The following is a 24305-nucleotide window of genomic DNA, read 5'->3' as shown; positions in this document are numbered from 1 at the left end:
TAAATAAATAGAGACAAACAAATAAAGAAAAGAAAATAGGGGTGCTCAACCACTGAGCCACATCCCCAGTCCCATTTTCTATTTTATTTAGAGACAGGATCTCACTGAGTTGCTTAGTTCCTTTCTTTTGCTGAGGCTGGCTTTGAACTTGTAAACCTCCTGTCTCAGTCTCCCCAGCTCCTGGGATTACAGGTGTGTGCCACTATGCCTGCCATTAGCTAACTTTTATTAACCAGATTTTCCTATTTTAAAAATTTGTCCCTATAAGTACAGATAAATGTAACATACACTATGAATAGACCCTTAGCACTTAGAAATTAAAGATGTAATATGACTAAGTTTAATATGCAGTGAAAATACCATTTTTTTCTCAAAGAATATGCTGGTAAAATCATCTGTATTAAAGACAATCCCATTAACAGAATCACTGCAGGTAGCTTAAAAGCTTCATTAGTATGAAATATGAGCAATTTAGGACTCTTTAAGGTGTTAACATTACTATCTCTTTGGATTTCAGAGTACAATTAGTTGATTCATTTATCATTTTTGACACAGATCACTGGAGAGCTGAGACTTCTTGTTAGTCAAATGGACTTTCTAGCTCTAGTATTCATTTGGGGCATGAGGTTTGAACATCAATATCATTACAACATTTCAATTCAAGCTAGTATTTCTAACCTGATAGATAATCACTACATGAATTATTACTATAAAAATCACTATATTATTTCCCACTTCACCTATATTTCATAGGAAAGGATACTTACTATAAATAGTGACTTTGTAAATACTTTTTAATTTTTTATCTCCCTACAGTTATTAAAATGTATTAAATGTATTAAACTTGCTATTATTGCAATTATATTATTCAATATAAAGTAATATAATTAAATAATTATAGATAATATAATATTTATATATTATTTATGTATTATATATGATATAAATATGTATACATATTTAATTAAATAATTAATAATTATTTAATACAATTTAATGTTATTTAATATAATTGCTATTATTGCAATTATATTAAAAATTGTACCATTGTAGCCAGGCATGGTGGGGCATGCCTATAATCCCAGTGGCTTGGGAGGCTGAGGCAGGAGGACTGAGGATTCAAAGCCAGCCTCAGCAAAAGTTGCACTAAGCTACTCAGAGAGACTGTGTTTCTAAATAAAATACAAAATGGGGCTGGGGATGGGGCTCAGTGGTCGAGTGTCCCTGAATGTAATTCCTGGTACCCCTATCCCCCAAAATTAAACCATCCCAGAAGCTCCTGTTTATTCTTTTCACATACTTTTTATATTATCAAAGCTATATAACCCCTCATTTTGTCTTATGTTTATGAATTCATTCTCTTCCCTAACCTGTTTGTTTACTTTGTTCCCCTTATTTTTCCTCTCCGTGTGGTATTTCTTCATACTTTATAGTCAGGTATAATCTGTAAATCTCTTTACAGTTGTTCAGGCTTTAGTGAAAGTTAAAACTAATATCTATCTATATGTGTATCGCTAAAGATTGGCATAAAAACTAATATCTATCTATATGCATATCTCTATAGATTGGCATTATTTTAATGTTTATCCACATGCTTTCTATACAATTATATATATATATATATATATATAGCCAATAAAGAATTATTGTACACATAATAATATAATTATCTTATTATTTAAAAAAAAAAGAGAGCTGAAATAATATCTTGAGTAAGCTGGGGGATAAAAACGAATTAATTAGTATTCATTAGTTAATTTAGAAAATAATTGTAACAGTTTGAAAACTTTGGGTTACTTAAGGTAAAGTTCAGCCTTGACAGAACAGTATCTATAAGAAATGAGCAGAGAATGTGGTAGATATACTGATGAGAAATCTCCCCAATTGAGAGCATTTCACATTTCAAAAATGACAGAGATTGTGACGGGTTTGAATGAACAATTAAATCCCATCAGACTATCTTGAATTTAGGAGATGAGAAATAATGAACTGCATTGGTATTTTAAATTTCCCATGGAGTGCTATTGATATATAGCTTTCATCATGCTTTGTAATTCTCACTGGATTTATTGCACTTAGTATCAGAGCTTGAACATCCAGTAAATGGCATTGCATGTCCTAGAATAATAAAAATGTTGTAAAGATGGGATATTTAATGAACTTGCTTGGTAAGATTGTAAGTTACTAAACTTTACACTACAGTTTTAATTAGCATATTGGGCCTAGTAAATTCAAAAGAACATCTTTATAGAATGCCTACCTGTGATTACCTGACTAATATTTGTCATTGACACTGTAAAGGAGTAAGGAGAATTAATATGCCAATTAATTAGATGACTCTTATGGGTGTGTTTAAATATATTTTGGAGAATTATGTTTCTAGGAATGGAGAAATTTATTATTTTTTTAAAATAAAGTACTTATACATACACATGCCTCGTTTTTTAAATGACATGATCTTCGAGTTGTATTAGTAATATAACTTCATAGCTATTTATGTGACACGTGGATAAAATATCTTTGCAAAGGAAATAACTATGGAGATGAAGTTAAGTTCCAAATAAAAAAAAAAATAAACATTCCCTGATTTCTGTGTTCTTACATCATATCAAAGAACTATGATGGTGTTCATGAATAATCAGTTCTCTTTTGCTTTTCTGTAACTATAATCTTTTCATGTATTTCTATTTGCTTTTTCTGAAGGGCAAAATTTAACTATAATTTGCTAATTCAAATTATTTGGAAGAATAAAATGTGAGACTGATCAATATGAACAGCTACATTTAGGAATTAAAGGCATAAAATATTTGCTAAATTTTTAATATTGAATAACACTCTTTAATTTTCTTTTTCTTTTTTTCTTTTTGTGTATTTTTTTTTCCTTTATGCAGGCAGCAACTCTTGCCACCTAAATAATGGTGGATGCTCACAGCTTTGTTTACCAACATCTGAAACTACAAGGACTTGCGTGTGTACAGTGGGATATTATCTCCAGAAGAACCGCATGTCATGTCAAGGTATGAAAATTTTTAGTTTTAATGCATTTACTTAATCTACCAGATTGCAGATTTTATGCAACCAAAGTCAGTGAAACATTAGAAAAATAATATTAGCTTGTTAATTGTAAAATGGTGTACTGCTTAGTTTTATACATGTAAAATTTTAGTATATCAGAAATATTTGAAGTATCACTGTTTTTTCTTTTAAGACTTCCTAACTTTGAAAAAAATTCCAGCTACTATTCAAAATTAAGGAGAATTAATATGAAAATTAATCAGATGACTTTTATGCACATGTTTTAAACATATTTTGGGTAAACTGTGCTCCTAGGAGAGAAAAAATTTATATCCTTGCTTTGAAAAGAAATTAAATATATCTATACATGACTACATTATTTTTGGCATAATCTTTAAATTGTGTTAGTAATATAATTTAACAACTATTTATGTGACACATTTGCATAGAATTTGTCCTGCAAAGAAAATAAGATGAAGTTTACTATCAAACATTAACCAAATGTAGTAGCTTCTACATTCAACTTGAATAGGCAAAAATTGAAGTAAAAGGAGATGGTCGATTGCCTGTAATTAATGTATAGTTTGATTTAGTTTTGTTTACTTTTCAACTAATTTATAGAAGGCATAAGGGAGAATATAAGAACTAGGTTTGCAAAATTGAGGGACAGTAGCACTTCTACTAAAGGAATGCAACATAAAAATATATTTGCTGTTTCTTATTTTATAATCTCTAGTTCTATTATTCCAAAGAACTTTGGTTCTGGAAATTTTATATCTGGTGATTAAAGCTAAATTTTATCTTTTATATTACTTAAAAACTATATGCCAGCATTATTATTTATTGAATTTTAATAAATTATTTGTATTGTACTTATTATATTGCCATGATTAGTTCTGAGCACCTTATACATGTAATTCACTTATCCTTATAATTTTATGAGGTAGATCTCTTATTATTACTATTTTATAGTTGGGAAAACTTTACAGAGAAATTAACATGCCCAAACCCCATGAATAAAAAATGACAGAAACAGATATAAATCTAGGAATCTTGATGTTAATAAAACAATATGTAAATATATAAGTATTTTCTAATATATTAGCAAAATTGATAAGGGTTAGCATAAAAATTTCTGGTAGTATGGTTATTTTTATGTGCTTATTTTAGGATATGCTTTTAATGCTGAAAAAGTAAGATATTAATAGCAAAAGATAAGCAATTGGTGCATGTCTAGTGTTCTACAGGATTTAAGAAATTTACTCTTCCTTAAAAATAGATATATATTAGGACAACAACAGTAACAAATAATTATCTCTGTGCTTATGGAAATGTTTTCCCATGCTAATACCATCATCACCAATTGGGAACTTTTCAGAATTCCACATTATGAGGCCTCTGGAAAGGGGCTCAGGAATCCGTTTTAACCAACCTGCTAGAGATCATGTTGTATACTCAAGGTGAAAACCATGATTCCCTACCTTTTAGCTAGTAAGAAAGGGTAGTATACAATCAAAAATTTTTTAAAAGACTAAGAAATACATTATTAATTTAAATAATATTGATTAAGTTATTTTAATTTTAAATATTTATTTTTATATTGCCCCCCCCAAATTAGGTATAGAATCATTTCTCATGTACTCTGTTCATGAAGGAATCAGGGGAATACCTCTTGAACCAAGTGACAAAATGGATGCTTTGATGCCCATCTCAGGAACTTCATTTGCCGTGGGAATAGATTTCCATGCTGGTAAATAACTTTTTAATTATAATTTAGGTATAATTCTAATATGATTTACTAAGCATGATAGAAACATAACTTTTTATCTGAACTCTGATAGCCAAGTTGGAAATAAGAAAACAAATTGAAGATAAATATTTAAGCCTATCACAAATTGTCTTAAATGTTTTACTTAAAGAAAATATCATGTAAAATTTTCCTAAAATATAGTATTTAAATTGAAAGTAAATTAATATGTTGTGATTAGCTGTTGGTTATTTACTTTTATTTTTATATTTTTCAAATGACATAATACTCTCATCTAGTAACAAATATAAAGGCGTGTAAAGCATTTGAGCTATTTTATAATAAAATTATGATCATATTCAAAATATTTTCAGGATGTGATTTTTGAATCTAATACAGACAGCAGCAAATGTAATCTAACTAATAGAAAACATTGTAAATACTAAACCGCTTTTAATTATTTTTATCACACTGTGCATCATTTTGGAGTCAGGTTTTACCTTTCCCTCTTATTTGTCAGTACAGGGTGAAAGACAGGAAACTAGCATTTAGCTAATATAAATGGATGACTTGGAATTAATGGTAGACACTGTGGAATTTATTGAAGTTAACTAGTTTTTTTGTGTCCTAATAAAATTATGGAAATGTAGCCCCTACTTTGTTGATCGCCCTTCAATTTTGTGAGATCCCCATTTTATTTTAATACTTTTTTCTCCATCTTCCGCATATAAAACATTTGACCCTTGACCTTCTGAGTCTTGCTTATTTCACTTAGTGTGATGTTCCCCATTTCCAACTATTTGCAAGCAAATGACACAATTTCCTTCTTCTTTATGGCTGAGCAAAACCTCATTGTGTATAAATACTAAATTTTCTTTAAGCATTTATCCATTGACTGGTACCTAGCCTGGTTATAGAACTTGGCTATTGAGAATTTTGCTACTGTATACATTGGTATGTATGTATCAGTATAATATGTTTATTTAAAAAATCTTGGATAAAATACCAAGGAGTGGGATACCTGATTCATGTAGTGTTCCCATTCCTATTCTTACAGAATCTACATACTGCTTTCCTAAGTGGTTGTACTAATTTTGGGTTCTACCAACAATTTATAACTAATATTTTAGTCAGCTTTTTCATTGCTGCAACAAAAATAACAGACAAGCACAATGTAGAAGAGAAAAACTTTGTTTTAGCTCATGGTTTCAGATGTTCAGTCCATGGTAGGCTGACTCCCTAGCTCTAGGCCCAAGACCAGGGAGGACAATGTGGCAGAAGTGTGTGGGGGGAAGAAAGTAGCTTAGAATGTGGTGACCAGGAACAAAAAGAGAGCTCTGCTCATCAGGGACAAAATATAAACCCGAAAGGAACACTCCAATGACCTATTTCCTCCAGCCATCCCTACTTGCCTACAGTTACCATCATTTAATCTATCAATGGATTAACTGACTTGATTAGGTTTTACCTCTCATAATCTAATCATCTCATTTCTGAAAATTCTTGCAATAGCTCACACATGAGATTTAGAGGAGCACCTCATATCTAAACTATAACATGTAACTTTTTCCCTACAGCTTTGCCAGCATTTATTGTTATTTGCATTCTTGATAATTGTCATTGTTACTGGAGTGAGATGGAATCTCAGTGTATTCTGATTAGCATTTCCCTGAGTGCTAAAAATGTTCAATATTTTTTCATATATTTGTGTGCCACTTGTATTTTTTTCTTTTTTAAAAAATATCTATTTAGTTCATTTGCCTGTTTACTGATTGGGTTATGTGGTGTTTTTGTTTGTTTGGTGTCAAGATTTTTTAATTCTTGACTTATTCTGGATGGTAATCTTATGTCCACAGAGTAGCAAGCAGAGATTTTTCTCCCATTCTGCAGGCTCTCTCTTCATGTTCATAACCATTCCTTTGCCTACCATATTTGAAATTTATTATCTCAGATTATAATATTATAAAATCCTTATTCGTCAGCATATGGATTTCTGGTACTAAGCTTACTTTACCTCTCAGTTCTAACACACGTTACTTAAACAGTTGATGAAATCCTGGGATGCAAAGTAATAAATTTTGAGATCTTCACAAATGGCTGGAAGATGATTTCCTTCAGTAAATTATCTTGTACAAATGTTTGCAATCACAGCGAGGTAAACTTTCTGCATTTTAAAAAGAGTCTTTTATTTTTTTTTTTATTGGTCGTTCATAACATTACATAGTTCTTAATACATCATATTACACGGTTGATTCACGTGGATTATGAACTCCGGCTTTTACCCCGTATACAGATTGCTGTATCACATCAGTTTCCCTTCCATTGATTGACTTATTGCCTTTCTAGTGTCTGATGTATTCTGCTGTCTGTCCTATTCTCTACTGTACCCCCTCCCCTCCCCTCCCCTTTTCTCTCTCTACCCCTTCTACTGTAAATCATTTCTTCCATTTGTATTATCTTGTCTTGCCCCTCCTTTCCTCTTATATGACATTTTGTATAACCCTGAGGATCGCCTTCCATTTCCATGCAATTTCCCTTTTCACTCCCTTTCCCTCCCACCTCTCATCCCTGTTTAATGTATATCTTCTTCTCAAGCTCTTCGTCCCTACCCTGTCCTTGTTTACTCCCCTTATATCAAAGGAGTCATTTGGTATTTGTTTTTTAAAGATTGACTAGCTTCACTTAGCATAATCTGCTCTAATGCCATCCATTTCCCTCCAAATTCTATGATTTTGTCATTTTTTAATGCAGAGTAATACTCCATAGTTTTAGACAGCTACAATATATTTTTTAAGTAACATGTTATTTTTTTTTCACAATTTTAGTGAACTCAGACAAATATGGTATATTTTATTAAACAATATGTTAGTTTTGCTAAAATCATAGTATGATTTTCAATAAAAGTTGATGGAGCCAATTATTTATTCATGGAAATGTATTACCTTATGATAAGATCTATTCTGCTTTTATTTACAAAAATCATTATTTAGAAGCTTATTATATATTATAATCAAGTGCAAAACTTAGAAAACTTGAATTTATTGAAAAAAATTATTATATTAACATGTATATTTTTGCTTAGTACATAATCCATTGTTTTAGCTAGCATCATATATTTGATTCTTTAAAATTTAAAGAATATTTAATAATATAAATTTTTAAATTTAATCCATAATGATTATTGAAAATATTTTGATAAATTTCCAGGATATAGAAATAATAAAAGTTATTTGATCTTAATATTCTCATTATATTATTAGTTAAACTCTTGCATCTTAAGGTTAAACTGATCATTTTAATGGGTGAAATTTACTCTCTGAGGTTTCATTGTGGCCCTGAAATAGTAAACTTTTATATTGTATATCATGATACAAGATAATGTTATTTACAGATAATAGCAGCCTCCCATAGCAAAATTTCCAATATTTATTAATATCATAGTCTTATTTTGTATCAAAATAGCTTTTCATCAGGAAGAATTAGTTATTTTAGTTAAAACTTCAGGTTCTTCATATTGTGTCTGCCATGTTTTTAATTTACATTCCTAGAAAAAATAATTTTTAGAAAATCTGTTTCTTTTTAACTACAAAAAGGTGTAGGCATATGGAATAGACTGGTAGACATAACACTCAAAAATCTATTATAATCTTGACAATTGGAAAACAGCGATATACGATTTGCTTTGAAACCAAGGACTGAGATTTAGAAACTAGTAACCCATTTAATGGAAAGGTCCAGGATTTAATATAGAAGAGTGGTTCACACTGCCAGCACAGTCACTTACTAACTCTGGGTCCTCACTCTGTTATAGAATTTTTTGAGGCTCAGTTTCCTTATTTGAAGATTGTGGAAACATCAAATAAACGTTTGTATTTGTCATACTTGGGAGGCTGGCATAGAGTGCTTAGACAATGAGCCAGTTCAAACATTACTCAAGAAGAAGATGGTGGTGGTAGTATCAGGAGCTTTCAATCAGTTCTGAGTGTATCCTGTGTGGTTCTATCTACTGTACAGTCTGATTCTTTACCTAGTGTGTTTTATAAAAATTTATTAGCATCAGAGTAAATGTCAGCAACTTGATTGATGACCATTAAAGAGAATATACAATCTCCATAACTGTGTGGAGAGAAGTTGCTTCAAGAAAGAAGAAATAGAAATAACTATATTGCTCCTAAAAGAACAATTTTTGATGTGTTGGTCTGTATTTCTCTCTTTTGAACCATTATCTTCATGTTTCACCTGATTGTAAATTCTTCCACCATTATTCCCTTTGCAAATATTCTGTTCCCCTTTTTCTATTACTAACATTCACCTTAGAAACATAATGATCATTTCCACTAAATTTCAGAGTGGTTGTTTACAAACCAAAGACAGCCAGAAAACTCAGTAAATTAAGATAATTCTTATTGTCTCTGCCTATATGTTTTTGTGTTCTACCACAATAGCAATATTAGAATGTCTTTACTTTAAATCTTCTTTCTTTCTCCATTCTCCTCTCCCTCCTTCTTCTTTTCCTTTGTGGTGATAGTTGGGATTGAACCCAGGGGCATTCTGCTACTGATCTACATCCCCAACACTTTTGAGACTAGGTCTTACTAAATTGCCCAAGCTGACCTTGACTTTGATGGATCCTCTGGCCTAAGCTTCATGAGTAGCTGGGATTGCAGGTGTGCATTACCAACGTAGCCACTTCAATTTTTCAACAAAAGCTTTAAATTGAGTCAGAAAAAACCTTTAGATAGAATGTTCAATGGAAAAAATATAACATGAGTCAGAATATTTTAAATTCAACCTACTTAGCTGATTAATATGATGGGATTTGATTAACCACCTCCCTGATGTTCTGGTCTCTAAGATGAGATAATAAAAATGCATCCCTCCAACAGAGCTGTTGTGAGTAAAAACAAAAACAAATGATTTTTTTAAAAAAATTAAATGGCAAAGTAGAAGGAAACAGTTGTCCATTATTTTAACTAAACAGATCTATTAATAATAAGAAGATGAAATGGAGGAAGATTGTATTTTAAGTACAAGTATCACAGTTTATTGCTAACATTTCCACAGTGCAGTTTTACAGGGCTATATTGTTTAAACCTGTAAATTTCATGAGGATTAACACATCTGATTCTCACTGGGTTAATCCTAATAAATTAAAACATTAACAGTAAAAGGATTTTTTTTTCACCAGATGAAGCACTTTTGGATACTATCACAGAAGAAAGAATACCCTGTGGCCAAATTTATTTTTCATAGCATTTGATTTTTCTTTCCACTAGAAAAGTCCCACTCCATTGGGGGAGGGGGCGGGGAATATTGAGCTTTGAAAATCCTTGCTTGCACAGTAGTAGGATTCTGTCTTATGACTGGATACTGCATTTGATGCTTTAAAAGATATTTTAGTTAGGAGAAGAACTTTCAGAACAAAACCCATTGCTCTACTTAGTTATATGATCTTCAGCAAATAATGCTCTGAGTCCCCTTTTCCTTAGGAATTTTTTTTTTTTGCAAAATTTTGATAATAGTGAAACAATAAGTTTTTACTTGAATAGAGAACATTCTATTCAAGAGAATGATGATTTATCTAAAAGTTTCAAGCTCATATTCTTTTTTGATCTTTTATCTCTTCAGTTCAAATTTGGGTCATCCAACCCAACAAATCTTGATTACTGTCTACTAAATGTAGAACATCCCAAATAAGTTGTGGTGAAAGATAAACAAAATATAATGAACATTATGTGGGTATGACTGGCATTCATTAAGAGAAATAATTTAACACCCTTTTAATATAATCACATAGTAATCTATTAAGACAGTAAAAACACTGAGTGCCTGTGTTATTATACAGCATTCCCTCCTTATCTGTGATTTCACTTCTTGTGATTTCAGTTATCCATGGTCCTCCATAGTCTAAAGAGATTTCATGAAAAGTTCCTGAAGTAAACCATTCATAGGTTTTGAACTGGGGATTGTCTTAGTAGCATGAAGTCTCTATCTGTCTCACTTTATCCTATTTTGAACATCAATCACATCTTTATTCTGCATGCCTATGATGTATACACTATCCTACCATTAGTCATTTAACAGCTGTCTCTGTTCTCAGAAAGATTGCTTGGTGTTGTAATGTTTATAAATAGGGTTCAGTACTATCTGTGGTTTGAGACATCCACTGGGGGTCTTGGGACATATCCTGTGATGATAAGAGGGGACTACTGTACATTTCCCAGCTCATAGATTGTACAATACTAAAAGTGAACTCTAAAGTAAATTATGGTCATCTGTTGTTACAAAACACACCAATCTGGTGTGAGGTGTTAATAGTGGGGGAGGCTCTCTGTGGGTTAGGGGAGAAAGTATATGGGGACTTTCTGATCTGTTTTGCTGTGAACCTAAAAGTTCTCTAAAAATTAAAGTCTCTTTAATAAAGTGAAGAATTTGTGAGAAAATATCATTGCCATATTTATACAGCAAATGTTACCTATTTACATGAAAAATGCCTTCTTAATAGTCCCACAGCATTTATATGCAAAATATCTTTTAATGTTGTAACCTGAAAAAAGTATTTGATACCATCTGTAGCACTCTTTCATGTTTTAGGTAAAGAAATTGGAACAAAAATATAGAATAAAAATCCAGGTAATAGAATACCCAACTTCCAACTCATTTCAGTATGCCATTTGCCTTTATAACCACTGAAACAAAATTTTATTTAGATTGTAGCTGGCATTACTTTATGAAATAACCCTATACTTCTGAAAATTCATGCTGGTTAAACATCATTTATTATGATGATTTATATACTGAATCATGTTATTTTAAAACCATCTAATAACTGAAGCAGTTACCCCTCAAGTGAGTCTTTCTTTTTTTCCCCTTATGCCTGGGAATTAATAAAAAGCAGTTATTTACAAGTTTCCTTTTTTTTCCTATTAAGGACTTTTTCACCAACTAAAGCCACGGAAGAATTATAGAAAGAATTCTTTTTTATGTCAGTAACAGCAATAGCTTAAGAAATACACTATTGTTGCTTTGGGACATATTTTCAATTTTATGAAAACCATTTCCTTGGCTACAACGTGAATTTTTAGAGCTGGTTCAATTTCTTCTTGTTCTTGTGATAGTGAACCAAAACTAGTTTGTGCTGTCATTTCAAACTTGCTTCAAGAATATATTTTTAAAATCATATGAGAAGTTTGTGTGTATTTGTAGATTGTCAAGTCCATTAAATCTTTCAAGATGCAAAGCACTATCCCAAGAAAACAAAAACCCTGTAACACTATCTAAAATACAATATGATTAACATATAGGCTTAAAAAGCTATTGGAAATATTAGATGGATCATTTTTGATAATTTCTAAACATAAAATATTTATAAAGTGGACTCCTATTTGGCATCTGAATTATTCTTCAAAATGTTACCTAAAATTTAAAAGTACCAGAAGATCTATGGTGATGAACTACTAAGATTAAAATTTTTGCCAACTTAACCTGAGATCTATGTTATTTACTATATTGAGAGAATTATGCAAATCTCATGAAACTTCGGGCTATGAAGTTAGTGCTTCTCATGATATGAAAAATCCCAACACCAAACTTTAGAGTAATTTACATGAAATAAGTGCAATCTGTTTTAGGTCCCTTTCTTTTGTGTCATCTAAGTAACTCATCTAAGTAATTCCTCTGAACTGCTCAAAAGTCTCTTCAGCAGAGTAATATTGACATATGATTCCCTAATGTCTCTCTATGTCATCTTCTTTATCAAAACTGTGTTGCTTAGAATCCTGTTCTCAAAAGCTCTGGTTATAATAATTCACAGTAGATGATTAATAGCTGCTAGGAGATTGACAAATTTTCTTGCAAAATATGTTTGATTAGACCACATTATCTCATCCATGAATCCAACTAAAGCACCGTGGAAAATAAGTGAAGAATATATTTTTATAAATAGGTCAATCTTGTAAATTATTTTTCAAATCACTAACTTTCAACTATAGATTGACATCTGTTTATTCCCAGAAATCCATCCCTGAACATGCTGACAGCTCAAATGATAATGGAAAATCTCCTTTGACTTGGGTACATTGATGCCTTAAATGTTTTTCAGTGTAACTTTAACCTTGAAAAAGTGCTTCTCTCTCTTTGCCCCATTTCAAGAATACCAAGGATATATTAGTTCATTTGTCTTTTTGACATTCTTTCTTTAAATAAAAAAAATAAAAGCTATGATTCAGCTTCCAAGATTATTGGCCATTAGTTTTTAATCAAATAGAAAATTTTCTAGTTAATAGAGAAAAAAGGGAAGTCATTTAATTGATTTTGGACTGGTCTTAAGCAATAGATCTTTAATTCCATTTTATCATTTGGCCTTGTTTTTATCCAAGGGCAATAAGTAGTAAGTGGATCCTTTTCAGACTTCCAGGGGGAAAAAAAGAGCCAGTTGATGCTATGAATTCTTTAGTGCTTTTAGAATGAGGACTTTGATGAAATAGAAAAATCTTAGAAATTAAAGCCCATGGGAAGATCAGAAAGAGGGGTATTTGGAAGAAGAGATTAAAATAATGACAATAAAAACACAATATTTTTTGATCACTTACTACTACATTACAGGAATAAAATTAGGGAAACATTTTTGTTATTTCATTTGTCAAACTAGTGAAGAAACTGGGTTTGTTAAGGAGTTAAGGTGTCAGGAAGAGTTCATTGCTTTGAGAGGATCAGATTAACTTCTCTATTCAGGATTCACATTTGGGATTTTGCCCCTGATTCTGACATAATAAATAGATAGATAGATAGATAGATAGATAGATAAATCGAATACCTAGAGATTAATGATAATCATGCCATCCCTGATAGTTTCATTGCAATTATGAATAAGTGATATCAAAGATCAGGGTTTGGGTGAGTGATGATAATACAGTGAAATGAGATGTAGCTGGAATTTGAACTCACACATATATATTTCCAGATTCTAGTTTTCTCCACACTACCATGCTAGAGTAAGAAAAAAGTAAGGATTATTCCAGATGTATCCAAATAAGAATGGATGTTTAACAACATCAACAATAAAAGAAAAAATAATTATTATATAGGGGAAAGCCTCCAATGATATGAGCAATTAATATGTGGGGGTCAGAAAGCCAGGATAGGGAATCTGGTAGTCCTTGTAATGAGAATCTGACTTTAAATATTATTAATATGAGTTGGTGGAGCAATAGTCATTAGTTAAGCAATCAATTACTTGATTGATTATCAATTGAGGAAAAAAATTACATTTTTGCAATACCTGGAAATGTTGTTCGTATTCATAGTTGAAAGGGTACACATAGGCATCTTTTGGGTAGAAGTCAAGGATGCTGTTAAACAGTTCACAGGATAGTTTCTCACAACAAAGCATTATACATCTACAAATGCTGATAGTGCCAAAGTTGAGAGACCTAGACCAGAGCAAAAAATCTAACAGAATTTTCAGGTGATTGTGATTTGTACTTCTAGGTTTTGAACCTCTATCCTCATTGATAGTAGTGAACCACAATTTTTTTTTTCTTTAGGGTATTATTTGTCATCTTGAACACTCCATTACTCACCACCTAGCTTTTAATGTTTTGCATTTGCCAAATTTGCTTTTGTCCAGCATTCAAAAAAAGATCTTCAACAGAAGTCAGCAACCCTCTCTAACCACCCTTTGCAGTTTGTGTCCAGTGTTTGGTGTCATGTGATGCTAACTTACACCATATCTTTTACTGTCAAATCTCTGCACCGAAACTCTAAGAAAAGCTCTTTATAAGAAATTCTTTATAGCTGTATAGAGTAGCCCGGAGAATACAAAAGTGTGCAACACTTGTGGAATTAATAAGTTATTAGTGAGGGTTCTTTCTTCTTTGTCATCAAGGTAGGATATGGATTGACTGAAGCTAGCTAGGATTAGATTGAGCTTTATTTTACTTTATTTGTTTAGTTACGTTTTTGGTACCAGGGAGTGACCCAGGAGTGTGTAACCACTGAGCCGTGTCCCCAGCCCTTTTTACTCTTTTTTGTTTTAAGAAAGGGTCTTTTTTTTTAAAAAAAAAATATATATTTTATTAGTTGTTGATGGACCTTTATTTATTTTTATGTGGTGCTGAAAATCGAACCCAGTACCTCACACATGCTAGGCAAGTGTTTTACCACTGAGCCACAATCCCAGCCCCTAAGAAAGGGTCTTATTAAGTTGCTTAATGTCTTGCTAAGTTGCTGAGGCTGCCTTTGAACCTGAGATTTTCCTGCCTCAGCCTCCTAAATTAGTGGGATTACAGGTGTGCACCACTGTATCCAGTTAGATTGAGTTCTAATATTACCTCAATTGTGCTTGTCCAGTTTTGTAGACATTAAGGGAGCTCCAAAGTACTGGACAACTATTACTAGTTCTTTATACCCACAATAATGCATAGGAGCCATTATGCAAATCCCGTTTCTATTACTGTGTGCTATGGCCCATTGTTAACTATGACTAATGTGATTTGTCAGTGAATTCCTCAAATACTATATCAATAAAGCATAATTGATTTGTTTAGAAATTTGTTGCATTTGTTTATTATGAACTTTTACTTAATACTAAATAAGAAGAGATAGAGATAGAGAGAGAGAGAGAGAGAGAGAGAGAGAGAGAGAGAGAGAGATAATAAGATAGGTAGATGTAATACTCAGATGGAACCCAAACTGTAACTTGATTGTCAGTATACAAAAAGCTAGAATAGATTATTTAAGGATCATGAATCTCTAGCCCTAGGGGATTTTAAAGACTTAAGACAAAACAAATGAAAAATACCTCTCTTCAATAAGGAGCTCCTCTTCTAACTTTTCTTTTGCTTCTTTTTACTATAAACTTCTATTACTAACAGCATCATAAGTCACAATATATAGGCTGTTTGTAAAAATCTGTTAGTTAATAATCCTAAATATATATTCTGTATATTATGAATAAGAATGATTATAATTTTTATTGTGTCACCTATGACATATTATTCTGATTAACAGGGAATAGAATAGCTAATATTTATTGGTGATTTTTATTAATAACCTTATTTTAAATATTACAATAGTATTATAGTATCTTTATAGTATCATTATACTATTTTAATGATAAAGCAACTGATGTTCTTAGCTCAACTGGTACAAATTTTAATTTAGAGATACAATAAAGGATACTAATGAGTATATTTGCATACTCAATTATTTGTAATTTTATATAAAACCTTATTAGTTCAAAATAATTATTATTACATTCAAAAAGTATATCATCTATCAACTCAATCGTCATTAAACATTATTAAAATGAGTTGATAGAGTAATAATCATTAGTTCAGCAATCACTTATTGATGGCAGATTCAATCTGTGTTTAAATAGTTGCTTTTATTTCATTAAAAATTATTTTACTAAAATTATAGAAAATTTGTAAAATTAGGGTGCAGAAACAAATTTGAACAGAAATCACCAATACTACTACTAATACACAGACAGCAACGACAATATTTTGGTATAGTAATATATCTGCTGTTTTCAAAGTATAAATAAACTTTAATTGAAATGATTTTGTCCTGTTCCTTTAAATTATCACTTTATTATGAATATTTTAATATTATTGCATCAATCTATAAGTAATGTTTTTAATCTAGTATGACTGTATCATGTGGATTACCATGCTTTTTTTTTTAACCTTTTGTTATGGTTTACCTATTAGGCATCCCTTAAAAGCTCATGTGTGAGACAATACAAGATGGTTTACAGGAAGTGAATTAATCACTTGGTGGGATTAACTGAATGGTAACTGAAGGGCAGTAGAGTGTGGCTGGAGGAAGTGGGACCCCGGGGCCATGCTTTTTGGTTATATATTTGGTATTTGACAAGTCTTTCCCTCTGCTTCCTAATCATCATGCCAGCTGCTTCTGTCCACCACACTCTCTGCCATAGTGTTCAGCCTCACCTCAATGATTGAGGCCTCTGAAACCATGAGCCCTCAAATAAACATTTCCCCCCTCTGCAGTTGTTCTGGTTAAATCTTTTAGTCACAGCAGTGAAAAACTGATTAAAACACCCAACAGTTTTGAACATTTGTATTGTTTCCATTATTTGGCAGTAAATGTTTTTTAACATTTGAGAAATTTTTTTTAAAGTAGAATTTCCTTTATTTAACAACTTTATGGAGATATAATTTATATTATCAATTCATCCATTTAAAATGTGCAATTCAGTTTGAAGTATAATCAGAGTTCTGTTAATTTACAATATTTTCATTAAAAATCTCATAGAAATTAACACTCATATTTTTCCAAAATGATATTTTCCATATATTATATGAAATATTATTTTTTATGATTGACTTCTATCACTTAGCCTAAACTTCAGTCATATGTAACATAGTAATTCATATTTATTTTACCAATTAACATTCCATTTTGTGAATATATGATATATTTACTTATTCAACCAAACATTTATGTGGCCTTTTTTAGATTTAGTAGAGATGCTAGGAATGTTTCTGAATAATTTTTGGTATGGACATAGGTTTTAATTTCTCTTGGCTATATATGTATGGGTGAACTTGAGAGGTCATACAGTAACTCTATACTCAATCTTTTCAGAAACTTCCAAACTATTTTCGAAGCTGTTTAAACCATTTTGCATTCCCATTAGCAGTGTGTGGAAGTTTTAATTTCCTCATCATTGCCTTAATCTGTTTTTTTAATTTTTTGGACTTTTTTATTGTAGCTATTTTAGTGTATACAAAGAGATACCTTATTTAATTTTGCTTTGCATTTCTCTGTTTTCTAAGTATATTGAGTGATTTTATATGATTATTATAAGGTCCTTGCTTAGCATCCAGATGGCCATCTTAAGTGACTGGTACCATTTTAAGGAAAAAGTTTCACTTTCCCACCCAAGGGCTTTTCTGAGAAAGGCTCACAACTCCCTTATACCAACGCAACCCCTAACCACTTGCATCAGGACCCACCTGGCTCTGATTCCAGAGCCTGCCCCATAAAAGTCCCAGAACTTAAGTCTGTCTTGCCTCTCTCTCCTATGGAGACATGGCCTTTATTTGTCAGCTCAAATAAAGTGTATCTCTCTGCCTGGTTTCCGACATTCATTTCTTGCTTACCCTTCTTTCATTCCTCACTCTTCCTTCAATTATTATCCATTTATATGTGGACAAATGGCTATTTAGATCTCTCTTCCATTTTTATTGAGAATGTAATCTAACATTTTAATATTTATTTATTTATTTATTTATTTATTTATTTATTTATTTATTTAAATTTATACTGGGAATTTAACTCAGAGGTGTTTTTATTTAAAAAAAACAAAAACCCTCCTTGTTTTTATTTTTTAAAAAAGTCTCACAAAGTTGCTTGGGGCCTCCCTTACTTGCAAAGTCTGGTCTTGATCTTTTGGTGTCCTTGCCTCAGTCTCCCAAGTTGCTGGGATTATAGGTATGCACCATTACATCCCCTGAGGGATGTAATTTTTAATATACTTTAGATAAACCTCCCTTTTAAGGTGTATGCTTCAGAAAGTTTTCTTCCATGCTCTAGTTGTTTTTACATTTATGTATGTGTGTATTTACTTATATATTTATTCATTTATTGATCTTGAGGATTGAACCAAGGATCACTTTAAGCTTGATCTATATATCCCCAGTCCTTTAAAAATTAATATTTTGAGATAGGGTCATGTTAAGTTTTAGATACTGACTTGAACTTATGATCCTGCTGCCTCTTTATCCTGAGGTTGGGAATATTTTCACTTTTTAATGGTGTATCCAGGATAAAAAAAGTTTGAAACTTTAATGAAGTACAATTTTAGCTCCATTCTTTGTGTTGTTACTTGTGCTTTTGGTGCCATAACTAAGCAACTATTGCCAAATACAATAGCACTAAGATAAAATGCCATATTCCTATTTAGTGCTATGTTTTAATTTTTACATTTAGGTATATGACATATATTTTAATTGAGTTTTGTATATGGATATAGATATTCACTTGGATTTGTATGTGAATATCCATTTATCCCAGCACCATTTTCTGAAAACACTATTCTTTGCTATATTGAATTGTCTTCTGAACTTGTTTAAAATCAATTAACTGTAAATACGTGGTTTGTTTTTTGTACTGGACTCTCAATGCTATGCCAACAATCTACTTGTCTATCCTTATGAGCACTTAATCTCTTGATTACTGTTGCCGTGTAGTCATTTTAGAAATTGAAACTTTGAACCCCTACCTTCATTCAAGATTGTTTTGGCAGATTTTGACCCCTTTTATTGCCTTATGAATTTTAGGAAGAATCTGACATTTTGACAAAGAAACCAACTGATATTTTGATAGAAATTGTGGTGAATCTGTAGAACAAAAAGGAAAGTATTGAGATCTTAATAGTAGTATGTCTTCAAGAATATTAACATGTAGTGTCTCCTATTTCAGTTATGTTTAATTACAAATACAATTTTGAAGGTATAAACTTTATACTAATTTCTCTAAATTTATTTTTTTAAAATGCTATCTTAAGTGAGAATATTTAAATTTCAATTTTGGGGTTCATTATAAATATATTTTTGTAGGTTGATCTTTTATTCTGAAACATTGCTGAATTTATTTCTTAAAATAAGTTTTTAGTAGATACCTGATGTTTTTCTATATATGACACCATACATCTGCAAATAATGTGCTTCTTCATTTTCATGACTTCTTCTCTTCCTCCCCTTCTTCTGTTTTCTTCTTTTTCTCCTCTTTCTCCTTTTACCCTTCACTCCTTCCTCTTCTTTTTTGCCTAATTGCACTGGCTACAACCTACTGTGCAATGTTGAGTGGAAGTGGCTAGTGCAGATAAGTGTGCCTGTTTCTTATCTTAAAGGAAAAACATTCAGGCTTTATCCATTAATGATATGATGTTAACATTTTGTCCTGTTCTTAAGGGGTAAGCATCCAAACATTATCCATTAACTTTGTGACATTAGCTGTCATTATTTTGTGAATGGTTGTTATGGCTTGGCTATTAGGTGTTCTCAAAAATCTCACATGTGAGACAATGCAAGAAGGTTCAGAAGAGAAATGATTATGTTGTGAGAGTTTTAACCTAATAAATTGATTAATCCCTGATGGGATTAACTGAGTGGTAACTGGAGGCAGGTGGGTTGTGGCTGGAGGAGGTGGTTAATTGGGGGCGTGGCTATGGGGTATATATTTTGTATCTGGAGAGTGGAGTCTTTTCTCTGCTTTCTGATCACCACATAAGCTGCTTCCCTCTGTCACCCTCTTCAACCATGTTGTTCTTGTGTGACCTGGAGCCCTGAGGAATGGAACCAGCTGTCTATGGATTAACATCTCTGAAATCGTGAGCCCTCAAACTTTTCCTCCCTAAAATTATTCTGGTCAGATCCTTTAGTAACAGCAGCAAAAAAAAAAAAAAAAAAAAAAAATGCAGACTAAACAATGCTCTTATTCAGGTGAAGGACAGCCCCTTTATTTGAAATTTGCTGAGCATTTTGTATCATGAAAGGGTATTGGATTTTATTAAGCATTTTTTGTTTATCAATTGAGATGCTCATGCAACTGTCATTTATTCTGCTGATAGGGTGTACCATATTAATGAATGAAAATAAAGATTTATATTAAATTACATTAAATCAAATGAAACATCTTAAATCAATAACCTAAAATTTTGAAAATGTTAAAGTTACCTTGTTTTAGGTACAAATCGAATAGAGCCATAGGGTTAAAGTCATAGTCCTCTTGAATATGTTGCTGGGATACATTTGCTAGTATTTTGTTGAATATTTTGGGTCTAGATTCACAAGAGATACTATATGTCTTCCATCATTAATTTTTCCACTTTGGTCCAATTAAATTCCAGCTGAGACAGTTTTTGAGACCAGTGGTTATAAGATCTTTTCACTCCATAAGACCTTTTATTGCTCTCTTTCCATGGTTTCCTATAATAGACAAGCTGGCTTACAATTTAGCCTGTTGCTCTCATAAAACCTTCCCTTAATTGCTTAGAGATTGTTTAAAATTACCAAAAATCTCTCTTGTTTTATAACATACTTAGGCTTGAATTCCCTCACCTGGTTTCAAATATAGCCAGTGTCTTTGGGGAAAGCTTTGAAGTCCTCTATTCCTATGGACTCCTTATGGGCAGGATCTGAGTTGCTTCTCCTGGAGCTAGGAGCAGAGGTGTCCTTTGGTTTATGTCTTTTGACATGGAATTTCTGCCCTACCAGCAAGAAAGGGTGAGGGCAAATGATATCTTAGTGTTCTGGGCTTCCTTGCTTGGGGCAGTCTTCCCCCTTTGAGTGAGCGCAAGGTGGAGGAATGGAGTTCCTGAGCTCTAAACACATGAAAATTGCAGTTGGAGTTTATGAGAAATGATAGCATCCTGCCCTTCCTTGGATATTATTTATTGGGAAACATGGAGAGAGGGGTCCCCGCCTTCTTGGCTACTCTTGTCTATAAAAGAGCTTCCATCAATCTGAATTAGGGTTGTAGATGGATTAGTTTGCGACTCTAGTGCCACTGACTCTTACTGTTCTAAGATTTAGTAGAAATTGTTAAATAAATGTTTATTCATGTGCATAATCTCTTAGGTCAATTTCCAGAGATAATTTTTTTTTTTCAAATAATCTTCACCAACACTCGGTGACTGGACTTGTTGGCATTTCTTACAGAGATGTGAATAAGTGACATTGTCTGAGTATTCTCTGAAAAGGTGTTTCCATACAGTTTGTAAAGAAAATGTGAGAAGTGGCTAAATCTTAATTTAAATAATTATTTTTGAGGAGATAAGTAAAATTGTTTTTTTATTAAAGAGAAATAGGTTTTGACATAAAATTTACTAAAAGCCATTGAGCAAGTGCATGAACACTGGTATTTTAGTTGTAAGAAAATATAATAGATTTCATTGGTAATCAGTTAGATATTTTCTTGTACTTTAAAAAATTTATCAACACTGGAAAAATGTTTCTATGAACACAAAATTGCAAATTCAGAGTCATTGTTTAAAATGATTCAGTATGTATGACTTTTTAAAAATGCGAAATTATGGATATAGTAAAAGAATAAGTAGCTTACTAGTGAGGGGGCAGAGAGAGAAAAATTAGTGGAACACTGAAGATTATTAGGGAAATGAAACAGCTTTGTTTGATTTTAATGTGGTAGATATATGTCATTATTCATTAGTCAAAACCCATAAAGTGTGCAACATCAATAGCAAAACTTATGTAAATTATGAACATTGGTAAATGAAATGTCAATATTTTAGGTCTGTATTAATTTTAATAAACATACCACTTTGGTGTGGGGTTTTGCTAGTGGGAGAGACTATGCATTTATTGGGGAAGGGGTCTGTCAGAAATCTTTGTACCTTTTTCTCAACCTTGCTGTGAACTTACAGCTTCTGTATAATGTCTTTTTTTAAATATATTTTTAAAATTTTTTCATTGTAGTTGGACACAATACCTTTATTTTATTTATTTATTTTATGTGGTTCTGAGGATCAAACCTAGGGCCTCACCCATGCTAGGCAAGTGCTCTACCACTGAGCCACAATCCCAGCCCCTGTATAATGTTTTTTAAAAAATGATTTCATGTATTCATTCTTAAATTGTTACAAATAATACATAAAGAAACACCACTCATTATAAAACATGGCTCATTAATATACTATAATTTCCTATAATTAGATTTAGTAGTATCCTAACTTTAGAGTTTGTAGCAGATTTTTTCCCCCAATTCAGACTAATAGATGCAAACTATAATAAAACTCTCCTATTGTTAGTGTGGTAAAGTATGTATATCCTACATGGATATGAATTTATTCTGTTTTACGTAATAATGCTATTTCTGAGATTCCCACAAAGATGACACCTTTACTTAAAATGAATCTCAAGAATAAGAGTGACCCCAACATGGCTTCAACATCTTTCTCCAAGTTAAAAAAAAATCTCTTTTCATTGATGGACTTGGAAAATCAAAGTATGATTTTTTTATTAAGAGTAATACCATTTTCTCAAATGAGATTTAAATATTTTTTAGGTATGTGTGGCAAGTAATTGAAAGGCATTTGAAAACTTAGAATCAGTATTCAATTTTTGACATCAGTTTTTCTTGAAAGTATTTTTTTGAAAATGTTAAGGTACTATTTTTATATTAAATCAAACATGGATCAAAAATTGGAATTAGAAATTTTACACACTTTAAAGATAAAATTGTAATAACAGATATTCAAGAAATCCTGGAGCAAATTTTGATGAAGCATTGTGCACTGTTATGTTCACTAACAAAGGATCATTAAACAGTAATTTCTTCAACATTGAGTTGACTACAGCATCTCTATTGCTGTAGTCTAGTTCCTTTTCCATATAGTTTATGGAATTCTATTTGTACATAATGCACCTGTGAAAAGTTGTACTATGTTAGCAAATAGCACACTTTTACCTTCAGTTTAAAAATGTGTGTCTAGAATGATTGCAGTTTACTAGGACAGTATGATCCCATCCAAGGTGTCATTTCAGTACACCTTTAAGTCACTGAGACAATAAATGGCTTTGCATGTTTATAGTTATTATTTCAGGGATAGTTGAAGAATTAATCTGAAAATTTATCTCATGTTTGTGTCATTTTCCTTTTGTGTGAAATAATAGAGTGACATAAAGTACAGAATTCAAAAGAGGCCCATGTCACTGTAACTAATAAGTTACAAGGTTGAGGTTGAGGTTGATAAATAGTATGACCTTGTAAGCTTTAGGCTTTATGCATTCAGTTTTCCAACTGGTAAAATGCAGACAATTCTATTAGAATAAATGGGGGAAAGCTGGTATCAATGCTTTGTTTAATAAACTTTCCTATACTGAAAAGTAACCTACTTACTCAAAGCCATCGTAAAACATTTTGTCTATATAAATGTGACTGGCAAACTCATAATAATACTAATATTAAAGTGACTCATAATGTACTAAAACAAATATGGGACCTGAATTCATAATGGCCAATTTAACTTATATGTGTGTGTGTATAATATATAGAGTAATGCTATTTATATATATTATATATACATATATAATACATATATAAAATCTATATCTATCTATCTATCTATGCATATAGTTATGTAGAGATTTTACATTTATAACTATATATGTAAACCAGTTGTATTCATTCAGTTTAGCCTTAGGGAATTTTCTAGGCCCTATTCAATGTATCCACTATAAGTGATTTATGTGGTCTGCTAGATTTTCAGATAGGTTAATTTTTGTTCTTAAAAACAACTTAGCAGGCTGGGGATGTGGCTCAAGCGGTAGTGCGCTCGCCTGGCATGCGTGAGGCCCGGGTTCGATCCTCAGCACCACATACCAACAAAGATGTTGTGTCCGCCGAGAAATAAAAAATAAACATTAAAAATTCTCTCTCTCTCTCTCTCTCTCTCTCTCTCTCTCTCTCTCTCTCTCCTCCCTCCCTCCCTCCCTCCCTCCCTCCCTCCCTCCCCTCTCACTCTCTTAAAAAAACAAACAAAAAAAAA

General features: G+C 31.7%; 1 protein-coding gene across 1 annotated transcript in view; it reads left to right on the top strand.

The window, feature by feature from the left end:
* Lrp1b (LDL receptor related protein 1B) overlaps positions 1-24305 on the top strand; it is a 1492917-nt gene that overhangs the window by 964917 nt on the left and 503695 nt on the right. The window contains exons 34-35 of the mRNA XM_077794359.1: positions 2896-3017; positions 4634-4765. Coding sequence (XP_077650485.1) covers positions 2896-3017; positions 4634-4765 — 254 coding nt within the window. The remainder of the gene's footprint in view (positions 1-2895; positions 3018-4633; positions 4766-24305) is intronic.

This window comes from Urocitellus parryii, chromosome 1 (genome assembly GCF_045843805.1).
Source record: "Urocitellus parryii isolate mUroPar1 chromosome 1, mUroPar1.hap1, whole genome shotgun sequence".
NCBI classification, from domain to species: domain Eukaryota; kingdom Metazoa; phylum Chordata; class Mammalia; order Rodentia; family Sciuridae; genus Urocitellus; species Urocitellus parryii.
Note: the sequence above shows the minus strand (reverse complement) of the source record. Positions and strands in the feature narration are given on the sequence as shown.